This window comes from Ochotona curzoniae, unplaced genomic scaffold (assembly GCF_017591425.1).
Source record: "Ochotona curzoniae isolate NIBS_2020 unplaced genomic scaffold, NIBS_Ocur_1.0 contig_64, whole genome shotgun sequence".
NCBI lineage: Eukaryota > Metazoa > Chordata > Mammalia > Lagomorpha > Ochotonidae > Ochotona > Ochotona curzoniae.
Window position 1 is genome coordinate 247,876 of NW_024466502.1, and position 26,453 is coordinate 274,328.

The window sequence follows — 26,453 nt, forward strand, 5'->3', positions numbered from 1 at the left end:
CCCAGGCTGTAATCCTAGCACCACATGCAGGAGGGGTCAAGGGCCAGCAGGTGTTGCTCCTGCCTACCCTTCCTGCAGCCTTGACAACAGCCGCATGGAGAGTCCTGGTCTGTGGGCTCTCACACGGAAACCATGACATGCTTGCTGAACACCCTAAGATGGGGTGCAAGTGTCCTCCGACAGTACTGTACCCGCTTGCCTTGAGGACAGTGGGGTGAACCGTGTGTTGTCATGAGAACCAGTCGTTGAGCCTTGAGCGAGTTACACCCTCATGACGGCTGGTCTTTACTGAAAAACACACACATGGAGGGGCTACACGCTATGCCCCATGGCCCTGGCTGTGACCGGGCTGGGAGCAGGAACGCAGTCTCGGTTCCCATGAGCTGACAAAGCCTCAGGGACGGGTCCCTGTTAGCATGAAGCTGGACCCAGAACTGGGACCCTGGGCCTCTGGCAGGGATTGTAGGCACCATAACTGCCTGGCTGAGTGGAAACTGGCAGTTCACACGGCCTGGAAAGCATTTTACTGAAACACAGTGATAATAAAAGGCAGACACAGGATTTCAGGAACAAAAGCAAATTCACAGCTCCTTCAAGTAAATACAGAAGTCTTAAGACTCCGAGTCACAGAGATGTTAAATAACAAGTACTGGATAAAGGCTGCGGCTCTACAGATACACAATACATTAAAAAGCCAACTAGCTCTCTTCACCAAAAAACGGACAGACATAAAAAAATAAAACCAGTGAATGAACGAGAGGAAGATAATTGCAGTTTCTGCGAAAAGGCACATCCTGGCAACAAGGCCAGGCTGACTGGGACCCTGCCACGCTCAGTCACAGCCAGGCTGACCAGGACCCTGCCACACTCGGCCACGGCCAGGCTGATTGGGGCCCCTTCCATGCTCAGTCTCGGGCAAAAGCTTGGAAAGCAGCAGCAAGAGCTGCCATCCACCGTCGGGGTCACCCTAGATACCACCGAGCCCCCACTCCAGGGCAGTGCAGCCAGAGCAGGACCCGGGCAGGGGCAGCTGTACAGGTGGTCTGTCCAGTGGGTGACCTCACAGACTTGACCGTCGTTCTGGCCGGGGCACACACTTCAAAAGGGCAACTCTCCACAGCACTGGGGCCAGTAAGAGGCTAAGCGTGGTCACACTCAGGATAAGGAGGTACACCTGTAACAGGTAAACACGGAGAGGTCACAGGGTGAGGAGGGACTCCTGTATGTGTGTGTCTGTAACAGGTACACATGTCCCATGGCCATGTACACAGTGGCTCACCTATACAGGGACATGGCCCTGTGTGGTCAGGAGTGTAAGGAGGCTCAGCTGCAAATCACATCTCATGTTACAACCAGGTTCAGCCACTGTTGAGGGGCTCTGAGGTCATTGGGATTTGTTGTCAGTTCTGGTGGATCAGGTCAAAGCCTAGAGTGGGCTAGCCTGATAGCTGTCTTTGGGTGGCCGACTATTTGATTGGCCACTCTGACTCCCTGGGCCGTGGTCAATTGGGACCAGGATAGGTTGGTACCCCCGACACCCACTCCACTGCTGTTACCTCTGCACATTGCCACAGTGCTGCCTGGTCCATCAGGGTGAGGGAGTGCATAGTGGCCTCCACTGTGGGCCCACGCCACCATGGGGAAGCAGGTAGCCACTCGTGGGGCTCACAGAAAGGTTTTACCTCCTCACAGGGAATGTTAACTGCTGCCGCAGGTGATGGTTAATGGCTCAAACCAGCACCAACTTTGTCCTGAAGGATTCCACTTCCTGCCCACAGCCTCAGGCCCACCATGACCTGAGCCAGCTACCAGTGCATGGTACCCCGACTCAGAGGAGGAGCATGCTCTGGCCAGCAAGTGGACACTCACCTCCCGGGAGATGATGCCAGCTCTCCGGGCTCGGCTCCCCAGGACGAAGGAGAACTCGCTGACCTGAGCCAGCCCTGCAGACACAATCCACTTAATGTACTGGCTGCTCCTGGGCAGGATGAGGGTCAGGACCAATGCCGCCAGGACAAACTGCAAGAGGTGTGAGCTGTTACCACAGGGCACCCACCCTGGCTCACTGAGGGTACCAAAAGGCAAATTCACAGGGTGGGAGGGCAGCCTGTGGAGCAGTGATGGGGGCTGGGCCCTTCCCTGCATAAGGTGGGAGGGCAGCCCGTGGGGCAGTGATGGGGGCTGGGCCCTTCCCTGCATAAGGTGGGAGGGCAGCCCGTGGGGCAGTGATGGGGGCTGGGCCCTTCCCTGCACAGGGTGGGAGGGCAGGCCGAGGGGCAGTGGTGGGGGCCGGGCCCTTCCCTGCATAAGGTGGGAGGGCAGGGCTGAGGGGCAAGCCACAGCACTGGGAGTTGGGCCCTTCCCTGCACAGGGTGGGAGGGGAGGGCCGAGGGGGAGTGATGGGGGCCAGGCCCCTCCCTGCACAGGATGGGAGGGCAGGCCGAGGGGCGAGCCACAGCACCGGGAGTTGGGCCCTTCCCTGCCTAAGGTGGGAGGGCAGGGCCAAGGGGCGGGCCACAGCACCGGGAGTTGGGCCCTTCCCTGCACAGGGTGGGAGGGGAGGGCTGAGAGGCAGTGATGGGGGCCGGGCCCTTCCGTGCAGACAGGCTCCTCAGGAAGTTGGAGAGTGACAAGTCAGCTACAGTGACCCAGAGCATCAGAGATGCTCTCCTCTGCAGCTTCTATTAATATAAAAACTCAATGCCCTGTGGTTGGGGCAGCTAGTACTGGAGTCAGCCCTGGCTGCAGCGCGGGCATGTGCATCTGCCAGCCACAGTGTCTCATTTCCCAACTGCTAGAACCCTCTGGGACAAACACCCCAACCCCGAGGTCCCAGATTGACCACCTTGGCCCTGCCCCCACGCGGACATATGACGGTGGGGTAGCATGGGCTACCCTTCAGGCCTAGCAGTCTTTCAGGGTCCCCTCTAGGAAGTGGCCAGTGACTTGGACAGCGTACCTTCATGGCCACCACGGAGAGTGTGAGGAATGCCAGCACAGCAAGCTCGTAGACCACGAATGTGGGGAACACATGGAGCCCTGGTGGGACACAGGGTAGTCAACGCCAGCTCCCCCGCTTCTGTCACATGCTTGGCCAGCAGCTCAGCGAGCTCCAGCACTGGGGCTTGGCTGCAGCCCGATGCTGGGAGGCGTTGGCAAAGGTACATGGACACCACAGGGTGGCTCTGGGAGGAGGCTGTTGGCCAGCCTGGCTCTCCTGTATGAAACTACCCTGCCTGCTGGACGGGTAAGGGCCAGGATGCTGGACGGGGCCAGGACACTGGATGGGCGGGGCCCAGGACACAGATGAATGAGAGCCCAGGGCACTGGATGGGCAGAGCATAGGACGCTGGATGGACAGGACCCAGGATGCTGGATGGGTCCAGGACACTGGATAAGTGAGAGCCCAGAATGCTGGACAGGACTCAGGACACTGGATGAATGAGAGCCCAGGACACTGGATCAGTGAGGGCCCAGAATGCTGGACGGGGGAGGGCCCAGGACACTGGATGAATGGGACACTAGACACTAGTGCCTAGGACACTAGATGCACGGGGGCCCAGGATGCTGGGTGAGTGAGGGCCCAGGACACTGGATGCACAGAGCCCAGGACACTGGATAAGTGACGGTGGATAAGTGACAGCCCAGGACACTGGATGAATGAGAGCCCAGGACACTGGATGAGTGAGGGCCCAGAATGCTGGACGGGGGAAGGCCCAGGACACTGGATGCACAGAGCCCAGGACACTGGATAAGTGATGGTGGATAAGTGACGGCCCAGGACACTGGATGAATGGGAGCAGCCACAGGACAGAGGCTGCTGGACTTGACTGGGACACCAGCATGCCACTTGTGCTTCACTCATAGGCACACTACAGATCGAACCTTCTATCCCGACCCAGGGAAATTTCTCCACATGGGCAAGGGGCATCTACCCTGTGGTCACACGTATGTCCCAGGAGTGGATCTAATCCTGCTGCACCTGACAGGAGGGACCTATCGGTCAGTCCACCCTGGCTCGGATGTGGCCTCCTTGTCCAGCCTAGTCATTTTTAACTCCCACCTCACTGTGAGACTCCACACTGGGTCATTAATTGGCCTGATCTCAATACTGTTGTGGCACAGAGAAGGCAGAGGCCCAGGGGAGGCACAGACAGGGAGGAGGCAGTGAGAGGGGCATGCTCAGGGCTTACCCAGGACACAGAAGGTACCCACATCAGTCATACATACGAAGAGGATGGCAAAGTTGGAAACACTGGGGCATCACGGTATGTGGCCACACACAAGAAATTTACCTATCGAGGCGAAGAAGATGATGGCCAGGAAGTCGCGAATCGGCTCCATGTATGCGGCAGTCTCCTCGGTGGCCACGTGGCCCTGTGAGGAAATCAGGGCCCCAGCCAGGAAGCAGCCCAGCTCCATGGAAACATCCAGCAGCTCGGTGACCTGAGCACAAGGACATACGGTGCCCCACGTCAGGGCCCCAAGCACGACTGGCATGGGGCCTCTGCTGAGTGGCCCAGGACAATGCCAGCTCAATCTACTGGATCTCAAAATCCCTGAGATGATCTCTCGGCTAGGCTGTGTCCAAGCCCTGAGAACCTACCAGCATTTTTCATAACTATGACTGTGTGTATAAGACCTTTTCCTTATCTCAACTCCATGGGCAGCCTGAGGGTGACATTCAAAGGTGACTCCCTATGAGGCAGCAAGCAGACCCAGTGGTGGGCACAAATCCACAAGAGGCTAATTCGAAAATAGACTTGTTTTCATCTTATTTAAAAGGCAGAGGGAGACAGACTTTCTGTCTACTGGTTCACCACAAATACCTGCGGCAGCCACATGGTTGGTGCGACCCAGTTCCTGAAATGTCATGACTGGCACGCTGGGTGCAAAGGCCATGAACTCCGTCATGACGTCAGGCTGTGGGATAGTGTGAGAGGTGAGAACCAGGAACTTCACACTCATCACACACCCACCACACATGCCACATACCACATGCACACAGTGCTGACATAGCACACATACCTGCACAGCCACTCACACCTGCACAGCCACTCACACACACCTACAGCCACTCACACACACCTGCACAGCCTCACACACACCTACACAGCCTCACACACGCCTGAAACAGCACACACACACACCTGAACACCCTCACACACACCTACAGGCACAGCCACTCACACACACCTACAGACACTCAACCACACCTGAAACAGCACACACACATACCTGAACACCCTCACACACACCTGCCTAGCCACACACACACCTGAAACAGCACACACACACACCTGAACACCCTAACACACACCTGCACAGCCACTCACACACACCTGCACAGCCACTCACACACACCTACACACCACTCACACACACCTACAGGCACAGCCACTCACACACACCTGCACAGCCTCACACACACCTACACACCACTCACACACACCTGCACAGCCACACACACACACCTGAAATGGCACACACACACACACACCTGCACAGCCACTCATACACACCTGCACAGGTTCATACACACCTACACAGCCACTCACACACCTGCACAGCCTCACACACACCTGCACAGCCACTCACACACCTGCACAGCCTCACACACACCTGAAATGGCACACACACACACACCTGCACAGCCTCACACACCTGCACAGCCACTCACACACACCTGAAACAGCACACACACACACACCTGCACAGCCACTCACAAATACCCAGAGGCAAGTCCAGCTCTTTGGATTCTGAGATGCAGACAGAGGCAAGAGGCATGTGGAAACGCAGGCGAGAAGACTGATGGCCATCCCCAGAGTTCAATGCTACACGGAGGCCCCTAGCTGAGGACATGGCAGCTTCCTGCCCCAGGGGCAACTCGGGGACCCTCACACAGAATGTAACAGCACCCACCACCATGAAAACTCCTGAGAACCAGGTCATGCCAAGCTTAAGAACATCTGTAAAAAACACTCTACTGAGTGTGAAAGCAAGGCCAAAGCAGAAGCACCACCGTTTGGGAGATGCCAACCCTACTGCAGGAGGGGATAAGGGCACCACAACAGGCCCTGGGTCCAGGGTGCTGCCCTTGGCAGTCAACAGGGCACATGGCAAACGCAGGGTCACAGGATGCTGGGGTCGGGGAGGCATACTGAGAGTGGACGCCCCATGGCACTCTGGAAACCCAAGATCATGAGCACGCTTTGACAGGACAACTGCTGTGGGCCTTACTCTCTATAGACAATAACCCTGACCAGCTGTGGCTATAAGAACATAAGAACACAACAGCCAGAGCCCCGGTGTGGTCCTCCCCCTCAAGCATTAGGAGCCCATATGGGCATCTGTCCTGGCTGCTCCACTCCCCATCCAGCTCCCTGCCTGTGGCCTGGGGAAGCAGCAGAGGATGGCCCAAGGCCCTGCACCCATGAGGGAGACCTGAAAGAAGCTCCTGGCTCCTGGCTTTGGATCAGCTCAGCTTTGGCTGCTGTGGCTTTTTGGGGAGTGAATCAGTAGATGGAAAATCTCTCTCTGCAAACCTATCTTTTCAATAAAAACACACATCTTAAAAAAAAAAAAAAAAGAATACAACCAGAAGTCCTCTACCAGTACTGTGCATTGGCACATGTCCACTCAAATGTCCTGACAGTGCACATGACTGAAGGGCCAGGGTCCCACCACCCCTGATGACAGCTAAAATCACAATGAGGGATAATGAGGGATGATGGACATCTGCCTTCTCTCACCACACAGGGGAGCAAACTGGTGCAGCGGCTGAGGGTGGGACAGGGAAGAGCAAGTTTGCTGGGACCTAAGTGGGTGTACCCCCAGCGTCTAGGACCCCACAGACACTGGGAGGCCAGTGCAAGTTCACAGCCTGAACTGACAGCAGGAGGGTAACCTGTAGCCTACGTGTGGCACACAGTGTGACAAGCAGAGCTGGCACCGGACAAGGCACCTGTTTGTGACTCTGCCACATCAGAAGATGCCTAGGCCCGAGGTGAACAGGGTCAACCTTTTCATGGTGCGGGAGGGCTCCAGGAAGCTGATGTGCCTGTCAGAATGATTCTGGAGTGGACATAACAGGGTGGGATGTGGAGAAGCCCTGTCCCCAACATGGAGAAGATCATCAGAGGAGGTAGTGGGGAGGTGAGGGTCCTAGCCTGTGGGAGGTGAGGGTCCTGTTCTTTCCTCAAGAGGACAAAACCCAGAAGGAACGTAATTTCTGCTCAGAGCTGCAACTTACTCCAAAACAACCACAGGCTCACACACAAGTGTATGAGGGATTCATGGTATCCTACTGAGCAGCCAGCAGGGCCCTGTATAAATGGGTGATCTGCCCTCCTAAGCTGACAACACAGATGCCCATAACCCAGTGGCCCCTATAGGTCTCCCTCCTGAAACTACCACATGGATGCTAAGGACCCAGCTACCCCATCTGGCCCTCTTCTGAGTGGCCAATGCATGTTGCAAGGCCCGGCTCAAAGGTGGCACAGCTCAGGGCCGCCCTAGAGCCTCAGGTGGCTGTTGATACCAGCACACCTCTCTCACTTTAAGTGCTGACCACTGAGATGGTGATGCTGCTGTCACTCTGACAGCATGTGGGTGTTCAGGCGTGGTTCCCACATCTTACAGAAGAACCCTAACTGTCCAAAATGAGCCTCTTCAGCAAGACCCAGGGAGGCAATCAACCTGCCCTTGCTCCTGTCAACACTGGTGTCCCTCCAGGCTCAGTCAGTGCAAGGCAAGGTGGGATGGAGAAACACATGGACATGGGCTCTCCTGGCTCTTCACAGGCTCACAGAGTGTGTGAGAGTGGCAGTCAGACCTATCAGGAGGTTACCTATGTTAACCCAGCAAGACATCTTCCCAGGGAATGGATCCAGTGGGCACCAGAGAGAATGGGCACTGGATTACCGTCAGCATCAGGAAGATGAAGGCAGATATGCCCAGGATGAGAATCTCCTTGTTGCCTTTGCCCTCTGCATGCAGCTTCCGGTAGTACGGGCCCATGAGGTACGTCTTCACAAGGAGACACAGAAGGAAGACAGCGGCCAGCGAGAAGAGGGTCTGCCCCATGAGAAGCAGGACACGCAGCATCTCCATGATGATGCTAGGAGGGGAGATGAGACCATCACACAGTCCATAATGCTCTCCCAAAGCCCAAGCCACCAAACAAATCTCCCAGGGCACACACGATCATTTAAAAAATGTATTTCGTTTTATAGGAAAGGCAGATGTACAGAGGGAAGGAGAGACAGGCAGAAATATATTCTATCGCCTGGTTCATTCCCCAAGTGACCAGAACGGCCAATCCAAAGCCAGGAGCCAGGAGCTTCTTCCAGGTCTCCCATGTGGGTGCAGGGTCCCAAGGCTTTGGGCCGTCCTCTACTGCTTTCCCAGGCCACAGGCAAGGAACTAGATGGGAAGTAGAACAGCTGAGACATGAACTGCCACCCATATGGGATCCTGGCACATATAAGGTGAGGACTTTTGCCACTAGGCTTACACCAGGCCCCAAGAACACCTTTAAAACAGTGAAATAAAACCTGCAACTCAGAAAGTCAGAGCTGTCCTTCATGGGGCTGGGCCACCCCGCAGCCTGCACTGTGTAGAGGGCCACCTGCTGAGAGCCTGGTCAGAGACTAGGAAGTTAGAGCATGCTGCCTGCAACTCTCAGAAAGTCAGAACTGTCCTCCACAGGAGCTGGGCCGCCCTGCAGCCTGCACTGTGCAGAGGGCCACCTGCTGAGAGCCTGGTTAGGGACCAGGGCAGGCACAGCATGCTGCCTGCCAAGGATGACCCCAGGCCAGAACCCCAAGGTTACATCCAGCAGGTCATGGGGACATGGTTTTCACATACATGTCTTAGGATGCCATGGTGTCTGAACACAGCTGCCCACCACACAGGCTAATCCTGATTTCCAAGTCCCTTGCCTCCTTCTGCCTCTGATATCCCACACATATATATGGCAGTTCCAGACACTTGCCTTGGGTCCCCACAGGCCCCAGGAGACTGCGGGAACTGTACTGGCAGCCAGGGAGACTCAGGAGAATGGGTGGAGAGCAGAATTGGCAGCTGTACTGTTTCCTGCCTGGACCTGGGGCTTGACACAGCAGGCCCCCAAGGCACCTCTAATTTCCTTGACAGTGCAGGTGTGTGCCATCTTAACTTCTCATTTCAAATGCCTGATAACCAATGGACCTCTTTTCATATGAGATTCGACTACTCCAAGGGTTCAGCAAGGGCCCCTGAGCACAGGAGACACTACTGGCCACTGGGCTGCATGCCAGGCTTTGTGTAGTGTTGGTCATGGGGTGGGAAGGAGGGCAGGTAGCCATGAGCCCAGGATAGTCAGCAGTAATCACAGGAAGAGATTTGACCACACACCTTCCAGTGGGAAGGTATCTTTCTGGTACTTCATCTAGTCACTCCCCTCAGGTGTGAGTCCGTCTCCCCTCAGATGCACATGTCCCATCTCCCCTCAGATGTGAGTCCGTCTCCCCTCAGATGTGTGCCCTCCATCTCCCCTCAGACGTGAGTCCGTCTCCCCTCAGATGTGTGTCCGTCTCCCCTCAGATGTGAGTACTTCTCCCCTCAGATGTGAGTACTTCTCCCCACAGATGCACATGTCCCATCTCCCCTCAGATGTGAGTCCGTCTCCCCTCAGACGTGAGTCCGTCTCTCCTCAGATGTGTGCCCTCTATCTCCCCTCAGATGTGAGTCCGTCTCCCCTCAGATGTGTGTCCGTCTCCCCTCAGATGTGAGTACTTCTCCCCTCAGATGTGAGTACTTCTCCCCACAGATGCACATGTCCCATCTCCCCTCAGATGTGGGTCCTTCTCCCCTCAGATGTGGGTCCTTCTCCCCACAAATGCACATGTCCCATCTCCCCTCAGATGTGAGTCCGTCTCCCCTCAGATGTGAGTCCGTCTCCCCTCAGGCGTGAGTCCGTCTCCCCTCAGATGCACATGTCCCATCTCCCCTCAGATGTGAGTCCATCTCCCCTCAGATGTGAGTCCTTCTCCCCACAGATGCACATGTCCCATCTCCCCTCAGATGTGAGTCCATCTCCCCTCAGATGTAGGTCCTTCTCCCCTCAGATGCACATGTCCCATCTCCCCTCAGATGTGAGTCCATCTCGCCTCAGACGTGAGTCCGTCTCCCCTCAGATGTGTGCCCTCCATCTCCCCTCAGATGTGAGTCCGTCTCCCCTCAGACGTGAGTCCGTCTCCCCTCAGATGTGTGCCCTCCATCTCCCCTCAGATGTGAGTCCGTCTCCCCTCAGATGTGAGTCCGTCTCCCCTCAGGCGTGAGTCCGTCTCCCCTCAGACGTGAGTCCGTCTCCCCTCAGATGTGTGCCCTCCATCTCCCCTCAGATGTGAGTCCGTCTCCCCTCAGATGTGTGCCCTCCATCTCCCCTCAGATGTGAGTCCGTCTCCCCTCAGATGCACATGTCCCATCTCCCCACATATGTATGTCCTATCTTCTCTCAGGTGTATGTGTCCTGTCTCCCCTCAGACATGTGTGACCTGTCTTCCTTCAGGCACATGTGTGCTCCATCTCCCCCTCAGAAGTATGTGTGCCCCGTTTCTACGTCCTGGCTCCCCACACCTTTCATCGCCTTCCTCAGATACCAGACCCAGTGGTCACTACAAACTTGCACAATGGGAGTGAAAACATCCTTACATTTAGCAGTTAGAAAAATCTGGCAAATGCAACCATATTAACACAAGATGATTCTATTTGTGACACTGGGAGACAGCACAGAGGGAAACCAGCAGCACTGAACCCCAAGACTGACACCTCACGCCCTCATGGACAGTGAGTGATACCTCACGCCCTCATGGACAACTAGGCTAGGACAGTGAGTGACACCTCACGCCCTCATGGACAACTAGGCTAGGACAGTGAGACTAGTAGAGCAACTACGAGCATACACGTTCAGGGACAAAGGTAGGAGGGCACCTGATACCTCTCCTCACAGCCTCAGACGACAGAACCAGGACAACTCTATGTACTCCATGTACCTGGAGGACGTGCCTGCTCCCGCTTGCAATAGCGTGGGCATCACAGCCATGAAGAGACCCAGCTGCACATCCTGTGCCACCAGCATGCCCAGCAGCACAGAGCTGTAGTCAATGTCACCTGCCAGAGGAATAAGTCACAGTTATCCACACATCTGAGCAACAAATAAGAATGGACTGTAACATCTTTGAGGGCATCAGATGCAGCCTACTTTGGAGTGCTGATTTGAGTCCTGGGTACTCAGCATCCCATCCAGCTCTCTGTTGATGCACCCAGAGGCAGCAGGGATGGTTGGCATGCTTGAGGTCCTGCCTCCCACGTGACAGACCCAGACAGAGCACCCAGCTCCTGGCTTTGGCCTAGTGGCCATTAGGAAAGTGAAACAGCACATTGGAGATCTCTTGTCACTCACTCCATTGAATTTATCTTTAAAGAAACATACTTCTGCAGCATCCTACCAGAGTGTGGGACATTGACCCCAGTCCCTGTACATGAGGGCACTGGGCTGATACAAGCCTTCTGCTACTGAGGGTGCAGCTGCCATGGCTGTGTGCACAGACCTGCACCAACATTCTAGGCCTCCTGTCTAGAAGCAAAACTTCCTTTCAGCATGATGCTTCTTCCCAGGGTTGCTGAAGAGTCCGAGCTTGGGCTCCTCCGGGTGTGCAAGACGTCAGCCTGAGGGCCCCTGTCTGCCTCTCTCCTGGTTTACACTTTGTTCAGGTTCACAGCCATACCTGATATGTTCTGCATATCCACTTGTTTACCACAGCAAACGTCTGCCCTACCACTTGACTTTTAAAAGTACCTTTATAAATAAGACACTGATGAGGCAGGCTTTGACCTGCAGTACGGGAATCCCATATGGACACCAGTTTGAGTCCCAGCTGCTCCACTTTCCATCCAGCTTCCTGTCATTGGCCTGGGAAAGTAGCAAAGGATGGCCCAGGTGCCTGGGACCCTGAACCCACTCTGGAGACCCAGAAGAAGCTCCTGGTTCCTGGCTTCAGATCAGCTGGGCTCTGGGGAGTGAATCAGTGTATGAAAGTGTCTCTCTGTAACTGTGCCTTTAAACCAAAAACAAAATAAATCTGAGGCTGGCGTGGTGACATGTGGCCCTCCATATGCAGGGCCAGTATCCCATGTAGGCACTGGTTCAAGTCCTAGCTGCTCCGCTTCTGATCCAGCTTGCTACCAAGGGCCTGGCAAGGCAGCAGAGAATGGCCCAGGTGCTTGGGAGCTTGCATCCACATGGGAGACTCAGAGGAAGCTCCTGGCTTCGGATCAGCTCAGCTCTGGTTATTGCAGTCATTTGGGGAGTGCACCAGCAGATGGAGAACCTCCCTCTGTGTGTCTTCTTTTCTCTATAAAACCTACCTTTCAAATAAAAATAGATATATTTTTTAAAAGGCATCTAGTTTGATGTGTCATTATTCTCTTTTCTTCTGGGTTCAGTGTTTCCTGCACTCCTGTTGCCCACAGTTCCTCTTCGTGGCTGTAAAGGTTTACTCCTCTTGCTTAGGTGTCAAAATGCAATTTCTACCAGTGCTTGGGTGAGCCTGCCTTTCCCATGTGAGGATGGCTCCCCATGACGTTGTGGTCAGTTTCGAGGTCTGGAAGGGTTTTTCTGGCCACAAGGCAGTGCTAGCTCCTCGTAGCTTGTCCTTCTTCAAGGTTATTTTTATTTATAGTGTTTTGAAAACATAACTTGAGTGGGTTCCCGGTGAAAGGTTAGATTCAGACAAGGAGCAAAGGTGCTAAGGTTAACAATACCACCTCAGAGACAGCTTGCAAGGCTGTGCCTCTTCAAGAGCAGGACCAACACTGAGGGTGGTGAACACTGCCCCAGGCTCCACCCTCCTGAAGGGCAGAAGGGCCCTGGGCTGGAGCAGGAACTCAGAACCCAGGGGGAGAAGGGTTTGCCCCCCATGATGGAAACTCAACAGCAACAACCAATGGGAGGACTCTGTTTCTGTCCCCAGACTACCTGCTTGGCAGTGTCCCTCCTCTGTTCTGCCCCATCCTCTCTAGAGCCACATCTTGGGCGGCGGGCAGGCTTGTCAGCCATGCCTCTGCTCTCCTCTGGACACCAGCCTCTGGTCTCCTTCCTACTAGCCAGGGCCACCCAGCAGCTCTCAGAAGGGCATGTTCCCCTCCGAGATCCATGAGCACCTCTTGGAGCAATCCAGACCCAGGCAACGAGTCACACTTAGTGTCAAGTGCAGCAGTGAGATAACCTCCAAAGCCTGGAAGTGAGCATCAGGCATCAGTAACTTAATGAAGGGGAAGGCAGGAACACCACAGGTAACTGAACAAAGGACAGGAAGAGACCAATCTGTTTCCTGGCAGTGTGGGTCTGCCCTCCCGGAGCAGCCCCTAGGAGAGGCCCTGTGGATGCTCAAATGGACATCACACGTCAGAATCCAATAGCTCTGAGCGTGGCCACATCACACGCAGCTGCATGGATGCTTGGAGGACAATGGAGATCAATCTAACTGCATGAGGCTTGGTCTTGCATCCGGGTCACTTCCCCCTGAGTTCAACATTCTCTGCTCAGATGAGGCTTCCACCCCAAAAATGAGTGCAGCTGGGGGCCACTCCTACAGGCCAGCGAGCTGGGCGAGGCAAACACTGGAGACCTAGTCCCTGGGCAGAGCAAGGAAGTGGAGGAGCCCAAAGACACAAGGTAGGGGGGCTGAGGCCAGGCAGGACCAAGGTCAGCCATGCTTGTAGCTTCCTGACAAAAGTAACCTCTAAGGGTCAGCTGGATAAGTTTCATGGACAATGAGCCACCTTACGAAATGACCACGAGTTTACTGATCTGGGGAAAAACAGCTTCTTTCCACACAAACACTTCCTATCTATGGGCACAGGCTACACTGATGTGCTCAGTAATGCTTGTGATTCTCAAAAATACGGATTTATTTGAAAGGCAGCATTCCAGGGAAAGGGAGAGGGAGACAGCTTCCATTCACTGGCTCACTCCCTAAATGGCTGCAACAGCTGGAGCTGACCTGAAGGCAGGAGCTTTTTCCAGGCCTCCCACGTGGGAACAGAGGCCCAATCACCTGGGCCACTCATTGCCTTCCCAGACACAATCAGGGGGCTGGATCGGAAGTGGAGTCCCAGTGTCCAGATGACATGTGGACACTGCCACAACAGCAGCCCCTGCTCTGTGATTTTTAATCCTCAGTAGTCACCCTCTGAGAAGTTTCCCCTAAGAATTGGGACTTTATGCTGTTGTTATAAATCACAGTTTTGTCCCCCTCAGGCCACGTTTTAACAGCTGCAAGTATACAAGGCTCCAACAGATTTGGTTCAGCTCCTGAGGAGGCCTCAGCCCAACCCAGCCCGAGCAGGTGTGACCGCTTTACCTCCTCACTTCAAGCTGTAGGACACCACGTGGACATTCGGCCTGGAGGCAGGATGCCCAATCCAGCTTCCTGCTAGCACAGATCTCAGGAGGCAATGGCTCAACTCCTTGCCTTCCTGCCTCCCATGTGGGAGACCTGGGTGGGGCTCTGAGTGCCCAGCTCCGGCTGTCGTGGGCTTGGAGCAGCCAGCAGACAGAAGCACTTGCTCTCCTCACGTTCTGCTACCTGCTGTTTCTCAGGTAAGTAAAACATCGCACAAACACAGAACACTGTCACCCATGTGCTAGGCACACTCACACACAGCATCACCGTGTGCCAGGCACACACTCACCCACATACCCCATTATCCGTGTGTGTTGCATGTCACCCACCTTCTTTCTCAGTGCGAGCACTGCCCACGAGGAACCTAGACACAAGGGGTGTGCTGGACAAGGATAGACAGGCGGAAATGAAGACGGTCTGTGTGGGCCCAATGTGCAGCAGGTGTCCCCAGAGCAGGCCACAGCCAATCATGAGCAGCATCACGTAGCTTGGCCCTTGGAGGGAGATCTTCCACACCTGTGAGACAGAGCCAGCAAGCCTGAGGAGCATCCACGCATGGGGACACAGCTGTGGTTCACACTGTCCACACAGGACCCCTCGGTGCCACTACCTGGACACAACCCTGTGCCTGGCCAGGCTGAGCACCTGCAGCTCCCAGGGGACAGGGAACATCAGAACAGGATGCAGGCAGCTGCACACGGGTCCCCCAGGTGTGGGAGGGATTATGGGAGTTGACTGCCTGCTGAACTAGCCGCCAACTGTGTTCGGCTGGTCCTTTCCAGGTCTAGACCTGACTCAGTGGAAAGTGTAAGACCTGTGACACACCTGGGCCGGTGCAGCAGCTCAGGCAAATGACCAGTTGTTTCCGGGTTTAGATTCTCAGCCTGACTGCTGAAGAAGCTTCCTGTGCGTTTCCCATCAGACTCTGATGGCTTCAGTTAACAAGCTGCCTGCTCTGCCACAGGGTCAGGCACCTGAGAGACAAACCCTAGGGTGTAAGCTCCCTGGGGGCCTCGCTGCGGCCACCAGCATCTGAGGAAAGCACAGGGATTCACCTCCATGTGAGAGACGACCTGCTGGCTCCTTCAGGCTGTGCTATGGTATGGCTGTTCATCTGCAGGCCAGCAGTAAAAAGGGACAGCAAACAAGGGACCCAGCAGTGAAGCCTGTTTCAAGGAAACCACATTCCCAGGCTTGCCACTAGGTGGCAGCAACAAATCCTTCCCTCCCAGCCTAGGTCACCAAGGAGCAACTTACAGTCATTTGGGTACAAAATCCCCCAGAAGCACTGGGGTGGTGCTGGCAGGCCATATAGGCACGGGTTCCTGTCCTGCTTTCTTGACTTCCCATCCAGCTCCCTGCCTATGGCCTGGGAAAGCAGTGGAAGATAGGCCAAATGCTTGGGCCCTGCACCCACGCCTTATATTGACCTGACCTTGTTATGGTTGCTGCGGCCATCTAGGGAGGGAACCCCCAGATGGAAAATCTCTGTCTCTCCCTCTGTAACTCTTCCAATATATATACCACTCTTCCAAAAAATTTATATCTATGTACATATACACACATATACATACAACACTATATATATAGCATTAACACAGATGGAAAACATAGCATTAACACTGGTAAAGATAGTCTTCATTATTGTTTAAAAGTTTAAAATTGCCACGGTGGGGCAGACATCTGGCACACTGTCCCACACTGGAATGCCTGGGTCTGAGTCCCAGCTAGCTAGCCCTGGCTGTTGCATGTCCCCAACACACATGTGTGAAACCCAGACTGTTTCTGGTTCTTGCCCTTGGCTAGCCCAGCTCTGGTATTGTGGGCACCCGGCAGTGAGCACAGCAGGGAGGTCTCTGTCTCAGCCTTTCAAAAGTACCAAATTGGGGACCAGCGTGGTAACCTAGCGGCTAAAGTTCTTGCCTTGTACCCACCATGATCCATATAGGTGCCAGTTCTAATCCCGGCGACCCCACTTCCCACCCAGCTCCCTGCTTGTGGCCCGGGAAAGCAATGGAGGACAACACAAAGCCTTGGGATCCCAGACCCGCGTAGGAGACCCGGAAGAGGCTCCAGGCTCCTGGCTTTGGATCGGCACAGCTCCAGCCATTGCAGCCACTTGGGGAGTGAATCGTTGGACAGAAGATCTTTCTGTCTCTCCTTTTCTCTGTATATCTGCCTTTCCAAAATAAATAAATAAATAAATAAATAAATAAATAAATCTTTTTTAAAAATATACAACATTCACTTTACGCCTTGCAACATTCCTATTACATTTCAGATACTACAGAAAGGAAGACAGTAACTTGGAAAATGTAGAGCCGGCACAAACTCCTCTGAAATTTCTCACTGGACATGGAGTGGTCAGTGCCCTCTGAAGACCCTGCCAGCCAGCAGCAAAACCAGAATTGTACCAGTCTGCCCTGCCCATCACTGCTTGCTGTAAGTGTCCATGGGTCTGACAAAGAAACCCACACAGGCCCACACAACACAAGGGCACAGAGCCCTGTATTTCACAGTACAGGCTAAGACAGTTCTGGTCCAGGCAGGGCCTGCTTCCTCCGGAGAGGCAGGCTTCACGGTACTGACCCCCACACATGCAATGCCCAGGGATGTGCTGCTTCCCCGAGAGCATGGGAAGCTGAAGACACACAGTGCTCCCAGCCTCTGGTACTCTTCAGGGCACACTACAGCCAGGCCTGCGTCGGACCTCACAACGCGTGTCAGACTGACCGTTTGCCCACCACTCCCTGCTGCCTCCAGGGGGCACCGTGGCAGGAAGCTTGGAGTAGGGGGGAACCTGCATTCAGAGTGGCTCTGCAGCTGGCCATATCACAGCTCCTCTGTGTGTGTCATGTTCTACACAAGACACCCAACAAGCAGTACCTTCTATTCCACAACCTGTGGGGCTCACCTTCCTCAGCTTCTCCGGGGAGAACTCCAAGCCGACCAGAAAGAGTGTGAAGAACACCCCAAACTCTCCCAGAGTCTCCACTTGCACAATCGACTGAAAAACAAGCAGAGGTGGGCTAAGAGAGGCTCAGACTCTGGGAAACATGCACGCGCGCACACACACACACACACACACACACGCTGACTGAGGCTCAGACTCCAGGGAGTATGAACACACACACACACACACACACACACACACGGGCTGACTGAGGCCCAGACTCCAGGGAACATGCACACACAGCCGGTTGAGGCAGTCCTCAGCTCTCCTGCAGCCGAGAATCTGGGTCACCTGGTCCCAGATGTCCCCCATTTTTGCTTCATGCACTCTACTCCTGGACTCGCTGCAGCCCTACCTTCATGAGCTTTGGTTGTGCTAGGGCCCAGTGTGTCACAGCAGTGAGTTCACTCAGAAGACACCTCTCTCCAGTCCCCCTGAGGCTGAGTCTCCTGGCCCCACCAGAAATGGACCAGCCTCGCTGTCTAAACTGCTTACATTCATCTGGCAACAGGGTGTGTACGTGTTGCCACACACAACCTGCTCCCGTGTGACTGACGTCTGAGGATCTCAGAACTCGTGCTGTCCTCTTTGGCCTTTCATGGTCACTTTAGTCTCTCAAGTTTATTTATGTGAAAGGCAAAGTAGAAAGAGTGGGAGAGGACACCCAGCAGCCACCACAGCCAGGCCTGTGCGAGGTAGGAACCAGGGGTGAGTTCCGCACATGGGGGCAGGGGCCGAGCACTTGGGCCACTCTGTTGCTTCCCCCAGGTGCATTAGCAGGGAACGGGATGAGAATTGGAGCGACTAGAACTTGAACTTGTGCCCTCATGGGATGCCAACATCACAGATGGCAGCCTTACCTCTTCCAGTACAGTGCCAGCCCTCCCTGTACTTCATCCTTATCAGACCTCTGGTTTATAGGATGTCCTTTGAGCACTCCCTGCAAGCCTCACTTTGTAAGATGGGTGTTTAGTACAGTTCAGCCTGCACCTGGGTCAGAGTGCCTGCCTGACACCACGCCCAGCGTCCTGCTCACACACCCTGGGGGAGCAGAGTGCCTGACACCACGCCCAGCATCCTGTTCACACATCCTGGAGGAGCAGAGTGCCTCACACCACGCCCAGCGTCCTGCTCACACACCCTGGGATCAGGCCAGCATCAGTTCAAGCATGTGGGTCCCTGCCGCTCACACAGCAGCCCAGGCCGAGTTCCTGCTTCTTACTTCTGGCCTGGCTGGAGCTGTTAGAGCTGTCAGGGCTGTTGGTGAGGAATCTAGCAGACAGGGGTTCTTTCTCCATGTTAACCTGCCTTTCAAATAAAATGGGGAAAAAAGAGCTTAAAGCAAATAACTAACACTGGGCAGCACCGTGTCCTGTGTGTGTGCTGAGATGGGTGTTTGCTCATTTACATCTCACTTTATGTCTGTATCGTTACTTCCTTGCTGTGACTTTTATTTTCTTCAGTTCTTAAAATTAGACTGCAATTTAGGACTTCAACAGTTTAAAACCTATGCCTCTTTGGGCTGGTATTGTAGCACAGAGGGTCATGCTGCCACCAGCAAGGCTGACACCACCATGGGCTCCATTCGAGTCCTGGCTGCTCTCCACTGTGCTTCAGGAGGCAGGTCCAGTGCATTTTCCCTGCACTCACATGGGAGAACCAGCTGCCGTTTCAGGCTCCTGCCTGGCTGCTGTGACCACCTGCAGGGTGAACCAGTGCCTACATCTCTCACTTTCTCTTCCAAATACACCCATAAATCCTTAGGAAAGACAAGCATCAATGCTTCTTAAAAATGTCAAGCTCATCCACGTCCTGCCGGTGATGGTGAACAGTCCAGGGGTGACTCTGCCCCAGCCCCAGGGCCAGTGCGTGCTCCTGTCTCCTGCTTCTGAAGACTGACTTAGGAATTGGCATAGTCACCATGTCCAGCTGCTTAGGAGCCAGCTTTACTGTTTGTAAGGAGAGCACGGTTCTCCTTGCCAACCCTGGGAGAGGAGTGGGCCAGGAGGGGAGAGGCTTTGCCTCAGCTCTCCGTCAGGAAAAGCAGCCAGACAGGGACACTGGACACTCCTACCAGAGTCTGTCATGAGCTCAGCGTTGAAGGCCAGGTGCAGCCCGGAGGCCCAGGCAGCCGGACACAGTTCCAGTCATGAGCATGGAGGTTCTCTGACCTGGGTTAGCGTGTGAACTACATATGTGTCCATCATATATGTGCTTTCAAGACAGTGCAAGAGGTTTAGGAGGAGCATGTCGTAGCTCACTGTGTGTGTTTGTAGCTGTCTGTCCGTGCGTGTGTGTAGCTGAATGTCTGTCCATGTGTGTCTGCAGCTCAGTGTCCATGTGTGTGTATGTGCGTGTGTCTGTAGCTGTCTGTCCATGTGTGTGTCTGTGGCTCACTGTGTGTGTGTATGTATGTGTGTGTCTGTCTGTGGCTCACTGTCCGTGTGTGTATGTGTATCTGCAGCTCACTGTCAGTGTGTGTGTGTGTGTGTGTCTGTAGCTCACTGTCTGTCCGTGTGTGTGTCTGTCTGCGGCTCACTGTGTGTGTGTCTGTCTGTCTGTCTCTTTAGCTCACTGTCCATGTGTGTCTGTAGCTCATTGTCCATGTGTGTGTGCACACATGTGTCTGCAGCTCATCTCCTGTCCATTATATATGTGCGTCCACGGCTCTGTCCATCTCACAGCATTGCCCCTTAGTTGGGGGCTCCCAGTGGCCTTCCCCATTCGCCCACATTGTGTGTGCTTGGATGCTGGCCTTGGGAGCCCCAAATGCAGAGGGGCCTTTTCTTCCAGCAGGGGGCATCTGCCTGTCCCAGCAACAGCCTAGAGGAGAGCAGCTGCCAACTCGGGCCCTGGCCAGTCTCCACACCCCGGGGATAGTTCAGGATGACCCGCTGCCCAAGGCCTCTTCAAGGGTCTGGTCCATCTTCAAAGGAGATGACCTGAAGCGAATCAGGTCAATGTGCCCTGGCTAGGCCACCCTGCTTGGTGAGCACAGGGACCTCCCAGCCTATGGGGTCTCTGACAGACCCTCAGGGTCTTCTAGTCTCCACAGATGTTCCTTTTTCATCTCTCCAGGATGGGGCAACCTTCTGGCTGCCAGAAGCCATGTGGACATCTCACATCACATCACATCATGATGTCCCCCACCCATGGACAGAGCCTCTCACCTTGATGCTGTTGAGTCCCGAGGGGCCCAGCAGGACCCCACAGATGACATGGCCGAACATGGAGGGCAAGCCGACGGCAGTGCAGAGCCAGCCACAGGGCAGAGACAGCATCACAATGGTGACAATGTCCTGGGCAGAGCAAAGCAGAGACATGCGCTGGCAGGGGCCACAGCCCTGACTACATCTCAGGGGCCAGGAGGGGAGCTTCAGTGACCCCCCTCCTGGGATGTCCCTGTGGACCCCAGGGAAGACACCCATGTGCTGGCCAATGAGGCTCAGCCTGGGGGAGGGGCCCCCACTGCTCCTGCCCCATCCCCTAATCCCTCAGGACACTGGGCCGGAGGCCGTTCCTGCACAAATTCCCTTTTGAGTGAACAGGCCACTGCCTGGCTTCCCTCTGGGCCGCAGCCTGTCAATCCCATCTCATTTCCTCCGTGGCTCTGCCTGATCCCTTGGGGGCCCCATCTGTAAGAGGCCACACAGGACTCCCCACCGCCATGTTCTCAGACAGCTGGGGGCAGGATCTAGCACAGTCTTCCCACATTTCACGTTAAATATGGACATGCCTGTTCCACCAGGAAACAAGAAGAAAGCTGAGCAAGAAAACTCTAATCAAGGAGAATATAGCATGCTGGCAGCACTCCATGCAGTGCTCAGCCACCAAGGCATGCCTGGCCCACGGTGCCCACCTTGATCAAGTGGTGGTCAGCCCGAGGGATGGTCGAGTCCCTGGGCTTGGTCAGCACGTACTGGTTGTTCTGGGAGTCGATTAGCATGCTGAGTCCCAGGTCCCCCTGTGTGTCTCGCCTTGTCATGTTCTGCTTAGAGCTGGCCTCCTCTTCCTCCACCCTCAGGACGGCCTCAAAATTGACCCCTCTGACCTGAAAGAGACAGGGCGCGTGCAACAGCAATCAGACGATCTCACACTCAGAATTTGCAAAGCAAGTGACCCCAGGAGGATGGCCACAGAGGTACAGCCATGGGGGACGACCAGGGGCGATGGCCATGGGGGATGGCCACAGTGGGACAGACATGGGAGGATGGCCATGGGGGATGGTGGGAGTGTGCTAGCACTCTGTGAAGTGTCCACTGGCTCAAGATGCGACCTCCAGGATCAGAAGATTCCAGATTTCTGCTGCTGCCGGTATCAACTTCAGGGCATTCTGTCAGCAGCCCAGGGCTCTCAAGCCCCTTACGCCCAAGACCACTCAGCTTGCAAGCACCCATATGCATTCTCCTCTGCCCTTTCTGCACTGGCCCTGTTCTTGTCTGCTTCGTAACAGAGGACTCCGAGCATCTGTCCACACAGACTCACGGCCAGTTTTCAGCATAAATCTTGACTTTTCCCTTGGAATCTTGGACACATTGTGACCAGCAGGCAGCCAAGGCCACATCTTTGGTGCAAAAGGTGTTTCCAGCAAAGTTTACTGTCTAGCCTTCAGTCCTGGGACTCGCCTGCCAGAGCCTACGGCAACCAGAGGTCCAGTACCACTGGCAGCACAGCTGGGACAGCTATATGCAATGCCACGAGACATTGGGGGCAATAAAAAGAGGCCCTCTCCATCCTGGGGACAGAGCCAGCCATCCCCGGCCTCTGCTCCCAGCATTGACCGTGGTCTGTGAACACAGCCCTACCGACTTGTTGTCATCGAAGGCATGCTCGCCGATCTCCTCCTCCAGGCGGTCGGCTGCCCTGCGCACATCCTCCAGGATCTCATCCAGCATGGACAGGCTTTGGTTGCGATGCTGCATGTTTTTAAGGGCTTCCACCTGATGCTTTTCCACAGCCACAAGTTCCACATATTCAGTCTCCTCCTAAGCATTTGTAAGAAACAGTAAGACTATTAGGCAATCACCACCCTGCAGGCTGCTGCTGGAGAAGGCGCAACTCTAGCCCTACCCAGCTGGGCCCACACGGCGCTGAGCCCAGCCAGCATTTGCGGACAGCCGCTCGCTCACACACACAGTCGCACATGATTGCTGCCCTGACTTCTGAAACATTCATCCACATCTATAAGAATGGAACCAGCAAGCACGCTGCAGGCACCCTGTCACCACGGCCACCTTCATGTGTCTCTGACACAGCTGCAGGTGCAAACGCCAGTGAATCCCAGACAGGGGCTCAGCGGTGCACAAGAGTCATGCAAGTGGTGTGAGGGATGTGGACTGAAGCCAGTCACTCAAGCTTGTGTCTGATCTGCTTCATGACAAACTTGGAGCCCAATTTACACCAGAATCTCGAGGTCACAGTCCCCTGACCAAAGATGGCTCCTGGTCTCTCTTCATGTGTGACAGCAGTCATGGGGTCCACACACACACACATGCAACATGGGCAAGATGACTGACTGGGCTCACACACCTGTATAACACAGGCAGCAGGAGACTGGTCAGGGCTCTCACAAACCTTGACAAAAACATCAGACTGATTACCCTATTTGTACTAAAGAATCATATTTTTGTACAGAAAACTGAGTTAAGTCTACATTTTCTCTCCCATTCTAAGCTGAGATAATACCGTGGTTTTCCTAGGAAGATGCAATGCCATCCCATGTCCCTTCAGGCTGCGGCAGCAGCTGGAGCTTCCACAGGGGCCAGAGAAATGACACTTTCAGAAGCCCACACAACTGACAGGGTCTGGCCCACGGTGTGGGAAGGCGGCATACCTAACACCATGCCTGAGATTCTATTCTCATCCTTTTTGAGTGAGCTGGGACAATGTCCTCCTCTGAAATGTATACATTTTTCAACGCTAACCTTGGATAGCGATGGAAGGAACCCGCCACACGCCATGGCAAACACTGACAGAGGCTGCACACAGTGGGGTCCAGGCCACGAGCCTGGGTCTACAGTGTCCTCGGACAGTGCTGTGGGCAAGCCCTATGGGGATGAGGGCAGGATACCAGGAGGTTCCCCTGCAGGACCCTGAGGCTGAGCAAGCGATGTTTTGGTCAGGGGACCCCAGCAGCAGGTCTCTCCCTGTCTGAGGGGCTTCCCACAGCAAGCAGCCCTGCCTCGCATCCCAGCCTTACCTTGATGGCAGCCTCCCGCAGAGCCTCAAGCCGCTGCCGGCTACTCTCCTTCATGTTCACGACGTCCTTGTAATCACCCTGCAGGGCACGCTGCAGCCCGTGGATGGCCTGGAAGACTGAGTTCTCACTTTCATTCAGCTCCTTCTGGAAAATCTCAAATGTATGCACTTGGAACAGCTTCTCCTCCTCCGACAGCCCAGGATCTCGCTCCACAGCCCGGACAGCATTCCTCAGCTTGTCCAGCACCACACTCTTCTGATGTAGGAGGCTAGACAGCCTCCTGCAGCCGCCCAGCAGCCACTGCCGGCGGGGGGCCATGGCAGCAGCCTTGCCACGGTGCAGCTTGATGACATGCCTGGCCACCTCCTCGTGCTCGGCCGTGCCGGCCAGCCAGGGCAGGCCCAAGAGCAGCGCCCAGCAGAGAGGCTGTCCCAATGGCATCCTCATGACCAAGGCGGAGAGGCCACGGGCAGGCAGTACAGGGGCCTCTGCCAGGCAGAGCTTGCATTTTACAGCTGCATCTTCAGCTGGAAAACAGGGTTGTGGCAATGTATGTCAGGACAGGACTCATTACCAGCATGTCAGCACTCAATTCCCCAAGAGTCACCTTTCTGAGGACAGTCCCTGCCATGCCAGAATCACTTGTAAACCCTCCACCCAGTTCAAAACAGAGTTCAAGTGTAATATAAGCTGAGGAAGGGCCTGCTGGGCTCAGCACCAAGCTGAGATCCCAGGTTGGTAACCCCAAAGCCAATGTGGTTTGTAAAGACCATCTGGGATGGTGTGACGGCTCAACTGGCTAATCCTCTACCTGTCAGCACCATGTTCATGTCATGTCATGTCATGGGTGCTAGTTCATGTCCCAGCTGCTCCACTTCCCATCCAGCTCTCCACTTTTGGTCTGGGAAAGCAGCAGTGGATGGTCCAAATGCTTGGGACCTGCACCCATGTGGGAGACCCAGAAGAAGCTCCTGGCTTCAAATCAGCTCAGTTTTGTCTGTTGTGGCCATTGTGGTATGAACCAGTGCATGGAAGCTCTCTCTCTCGCCTTCTCTCTGTAAAATCTACCTTTCCAACAAAAATGAATCTTTAGAAAACAAAACAAAAATGTTGTCTGCCACACATGCCCTGTACAGCAGGCAGGAGCAAACTCCACGGAAGTGGTCCGTGAGTCACCAGCTGGGTGCGCCCTGAGGCGCTGCCACCATCAGTGTGTATAGAGCCTGCTGGGCATGCGGCCTGGCCATTCTGGTCACGTCCAGTCAGCCACAGTCAGGGCTGATGAGGCAGTAAAGGTGGCAAGGAGAGCGTACCTGGATGTCTGGACCACAGAGCTGCAGGCAGCTTCTCGTCCGTGTTTCCGGGGAACCTAGAACAGCATAGCGACGGGTCAACCTGGTACGTGCAGTGTGTGGGGAGCCCTCTTTTAGGCAGATATTGGACAAATGAGGCGACTTCCATGGGCAGTGTGGAGAACGTACAGAGGGCAGCTCAGAGCCTCTAGCAGGCAGTGGATGCAGCAGTCAGCAAAGCTCACCACGAAACGCTGAGCTGTGAGGCTGGAGACAGCCTGGTAAGAAACACCCAGGGAACCAGCCAGGGGCGGCCTGTTGAATGCCAAAACCCAAGGACACAGGAACTGTCACTTGCAGAGTTCTATCCCCAAGGGAAAATCAGAGCACTGATACAGAAAGCAGCTCCGTGGGGAACAGGCCCCTCTCAACCAAGACCTGGGGGAACACACACCCACCCCGCTTTGAACAGTGACACCCCACACGCTACCCTGCTGTGTTACTCAGACATCAAATACACCAACACTCCCCCGCCCAGGGGTCTGGTCTCATAAATGGTAAACATGCTGCAAATGTCACTGCTATTGCTAACTCTTATCACTTCCATCTAGTTTCCAGGCAAACAGATGAAGTGTAGCAGAGAAGGAGAGATTTCTTGACGCCACTGTCACCTCAAGGAACACCGCCAAAAGCAAACCACCCATATTCCGTAAGAAACCTGGAGCTCCACTCAGCTGCCCTCGATTCGTCCTGTCGGTCCCACTTGCCGGTTGTCAGGCCAAGAACCCAGTTCAGGGAAGTCTATAGTGGGCTAAGTGTGGGACTTGAAGACCCTGGAGACCCTACCTCCCAAGGAGAAGAGTTCAGGCCACGCAGGAAGGACTTACCCAGTGCAGGTGGTGGCTGCTGGCCTGCACAGCAGGTGGCACGGCTGTGCTCCTGGGACAGCTGCCACCTGGGAGACAAGCCGAGCTCATTGCCACGCAGAGCAAACACGGATGTGTGAGTTCAGTGACTCATTCAGCTGCCCAGGCACTTGTTTCAGGGAGAAAACGTGTGTCCGTCTGGGTCACCCAGGGCTAACACGGAAACTGAGCAGTCCAGCATGGCTGTCCCTTGGTCCCAAGGCATAGGACCCCAGCCTATGGCGCCCTTGTGTCCAGCCCTGCCCAGCAGTCCTGCATGGCTGTCCCATGGCCCAGAGGCACAGGACTCCAGCCTATACTGCCCTAGTGACCAGCCCTACCCAGCGGCCCTGCAAGGCTGTCCCATGGCCCCGAGGCACAGGATCCCAGCCTATGGCGCCCTCGTGCCCAGCCCTGCCCAGGCTGCTGACACCTGGCACTGCTCAAGCTACACCTACAGCACTGCTCTTTTCTCTGAGGACTCAAATAATGGTCACATCAATTTTCCTCTGAAACACTTAGCACATAAAATTATTTACCAGTCATTAAAACTGGGCTATGTCTTTTCTTAAAACACTTGTCCGTTTACTTCCAAATGTATCTACAAAGTTTTATGGACAAACGGAAGTATAGGTTTTTCTTTTTTAGTAAATT

The 26,453-nt window shown here is 54.8% G+C and overlaps 1 protein-coding gene across 3 annotated transcripts in view; it reads right to left on the reverse strand.

Annotated features, from left to right (window-relative positions):
- Nucleotides 1-501: 501 nt before the first annotated feature.
- TMCO3 (transmembrane and coiled-coil domains 3) overlaps nucleotides 502-26,453 on the reverse strand; it is a 28,529-nt gene continuing 2,577 nt past the window's right edge. The window contains exons 2-15 of one of the 3 annotated variants that reach the window (XM_040991109.1): nucleotides 25,782-25,849; nucleotides 24,916-24,971; nucleotides 23,603-24,129; nucleotides 22,209-22,388; nucleotides 21,263-21,454; nucleotides 20,574-20,702; nucleotides 17,365-17,457; nucleotides 14,780-14,966; nucleotides 11,037-11,154; nucleotides 7,924-8,119; nucleotides 4,296-4,446; nucleotides 2,960-3,039; nucleotides 1,870-2,019; nucleotides 502-1,174 (exon numbers count right to left, since the gene is read on the reverse strand). In XM_040991109.1, coding sequence (XP_040847043.1) covers nucleotides 1,061-1,174; nucleotides 1,870-2,019; nucleotides 2,960-3,039; nucleotides 4,296-4,446; nucleotides 7,924-8,119; nucleotides 11,037-11,154; nucleotides 14,780-14,966; nucleotides 17,365-17,457; nucleotides 20,574-20,702; nucleotides 21,263-21,454; nucleotides 22,209-22,388; nucleotides 23,603-24,049 — 2,037 coding nt within the window. In that variant the 5' untranslated portion in view covers nucleotides 24,050-24,129; nucleotides 24,916-24,971; nucleotides 25,782-25,849 and the 3' untranslated portion in view covers nucleotides 502-1,060. Of the gene's footprint in view, nucleotides 1,175-1,869; nucleotides 2,020-2,959; nucleotides 3,040-4,295; nucleotides 4,447-7,923; nucleotides 8,120-11,036; nucleotides 11,155-14,779; nucleotides 14,967-17,364; nucleotides 17,458-20,573; nucleotides 20,703-21,262; nucleotides 21,455-22,208; nucleotides 22,389-23,602; nucleotides 24,130-24,915; nucleotides 25,746-25,781; nucleotides 25,850-26,453 lie in introns of those variants that run through there. The other 2 variants (XM_040991108.1, XM_040991110.1) reach the window with 2 other exon arrangements.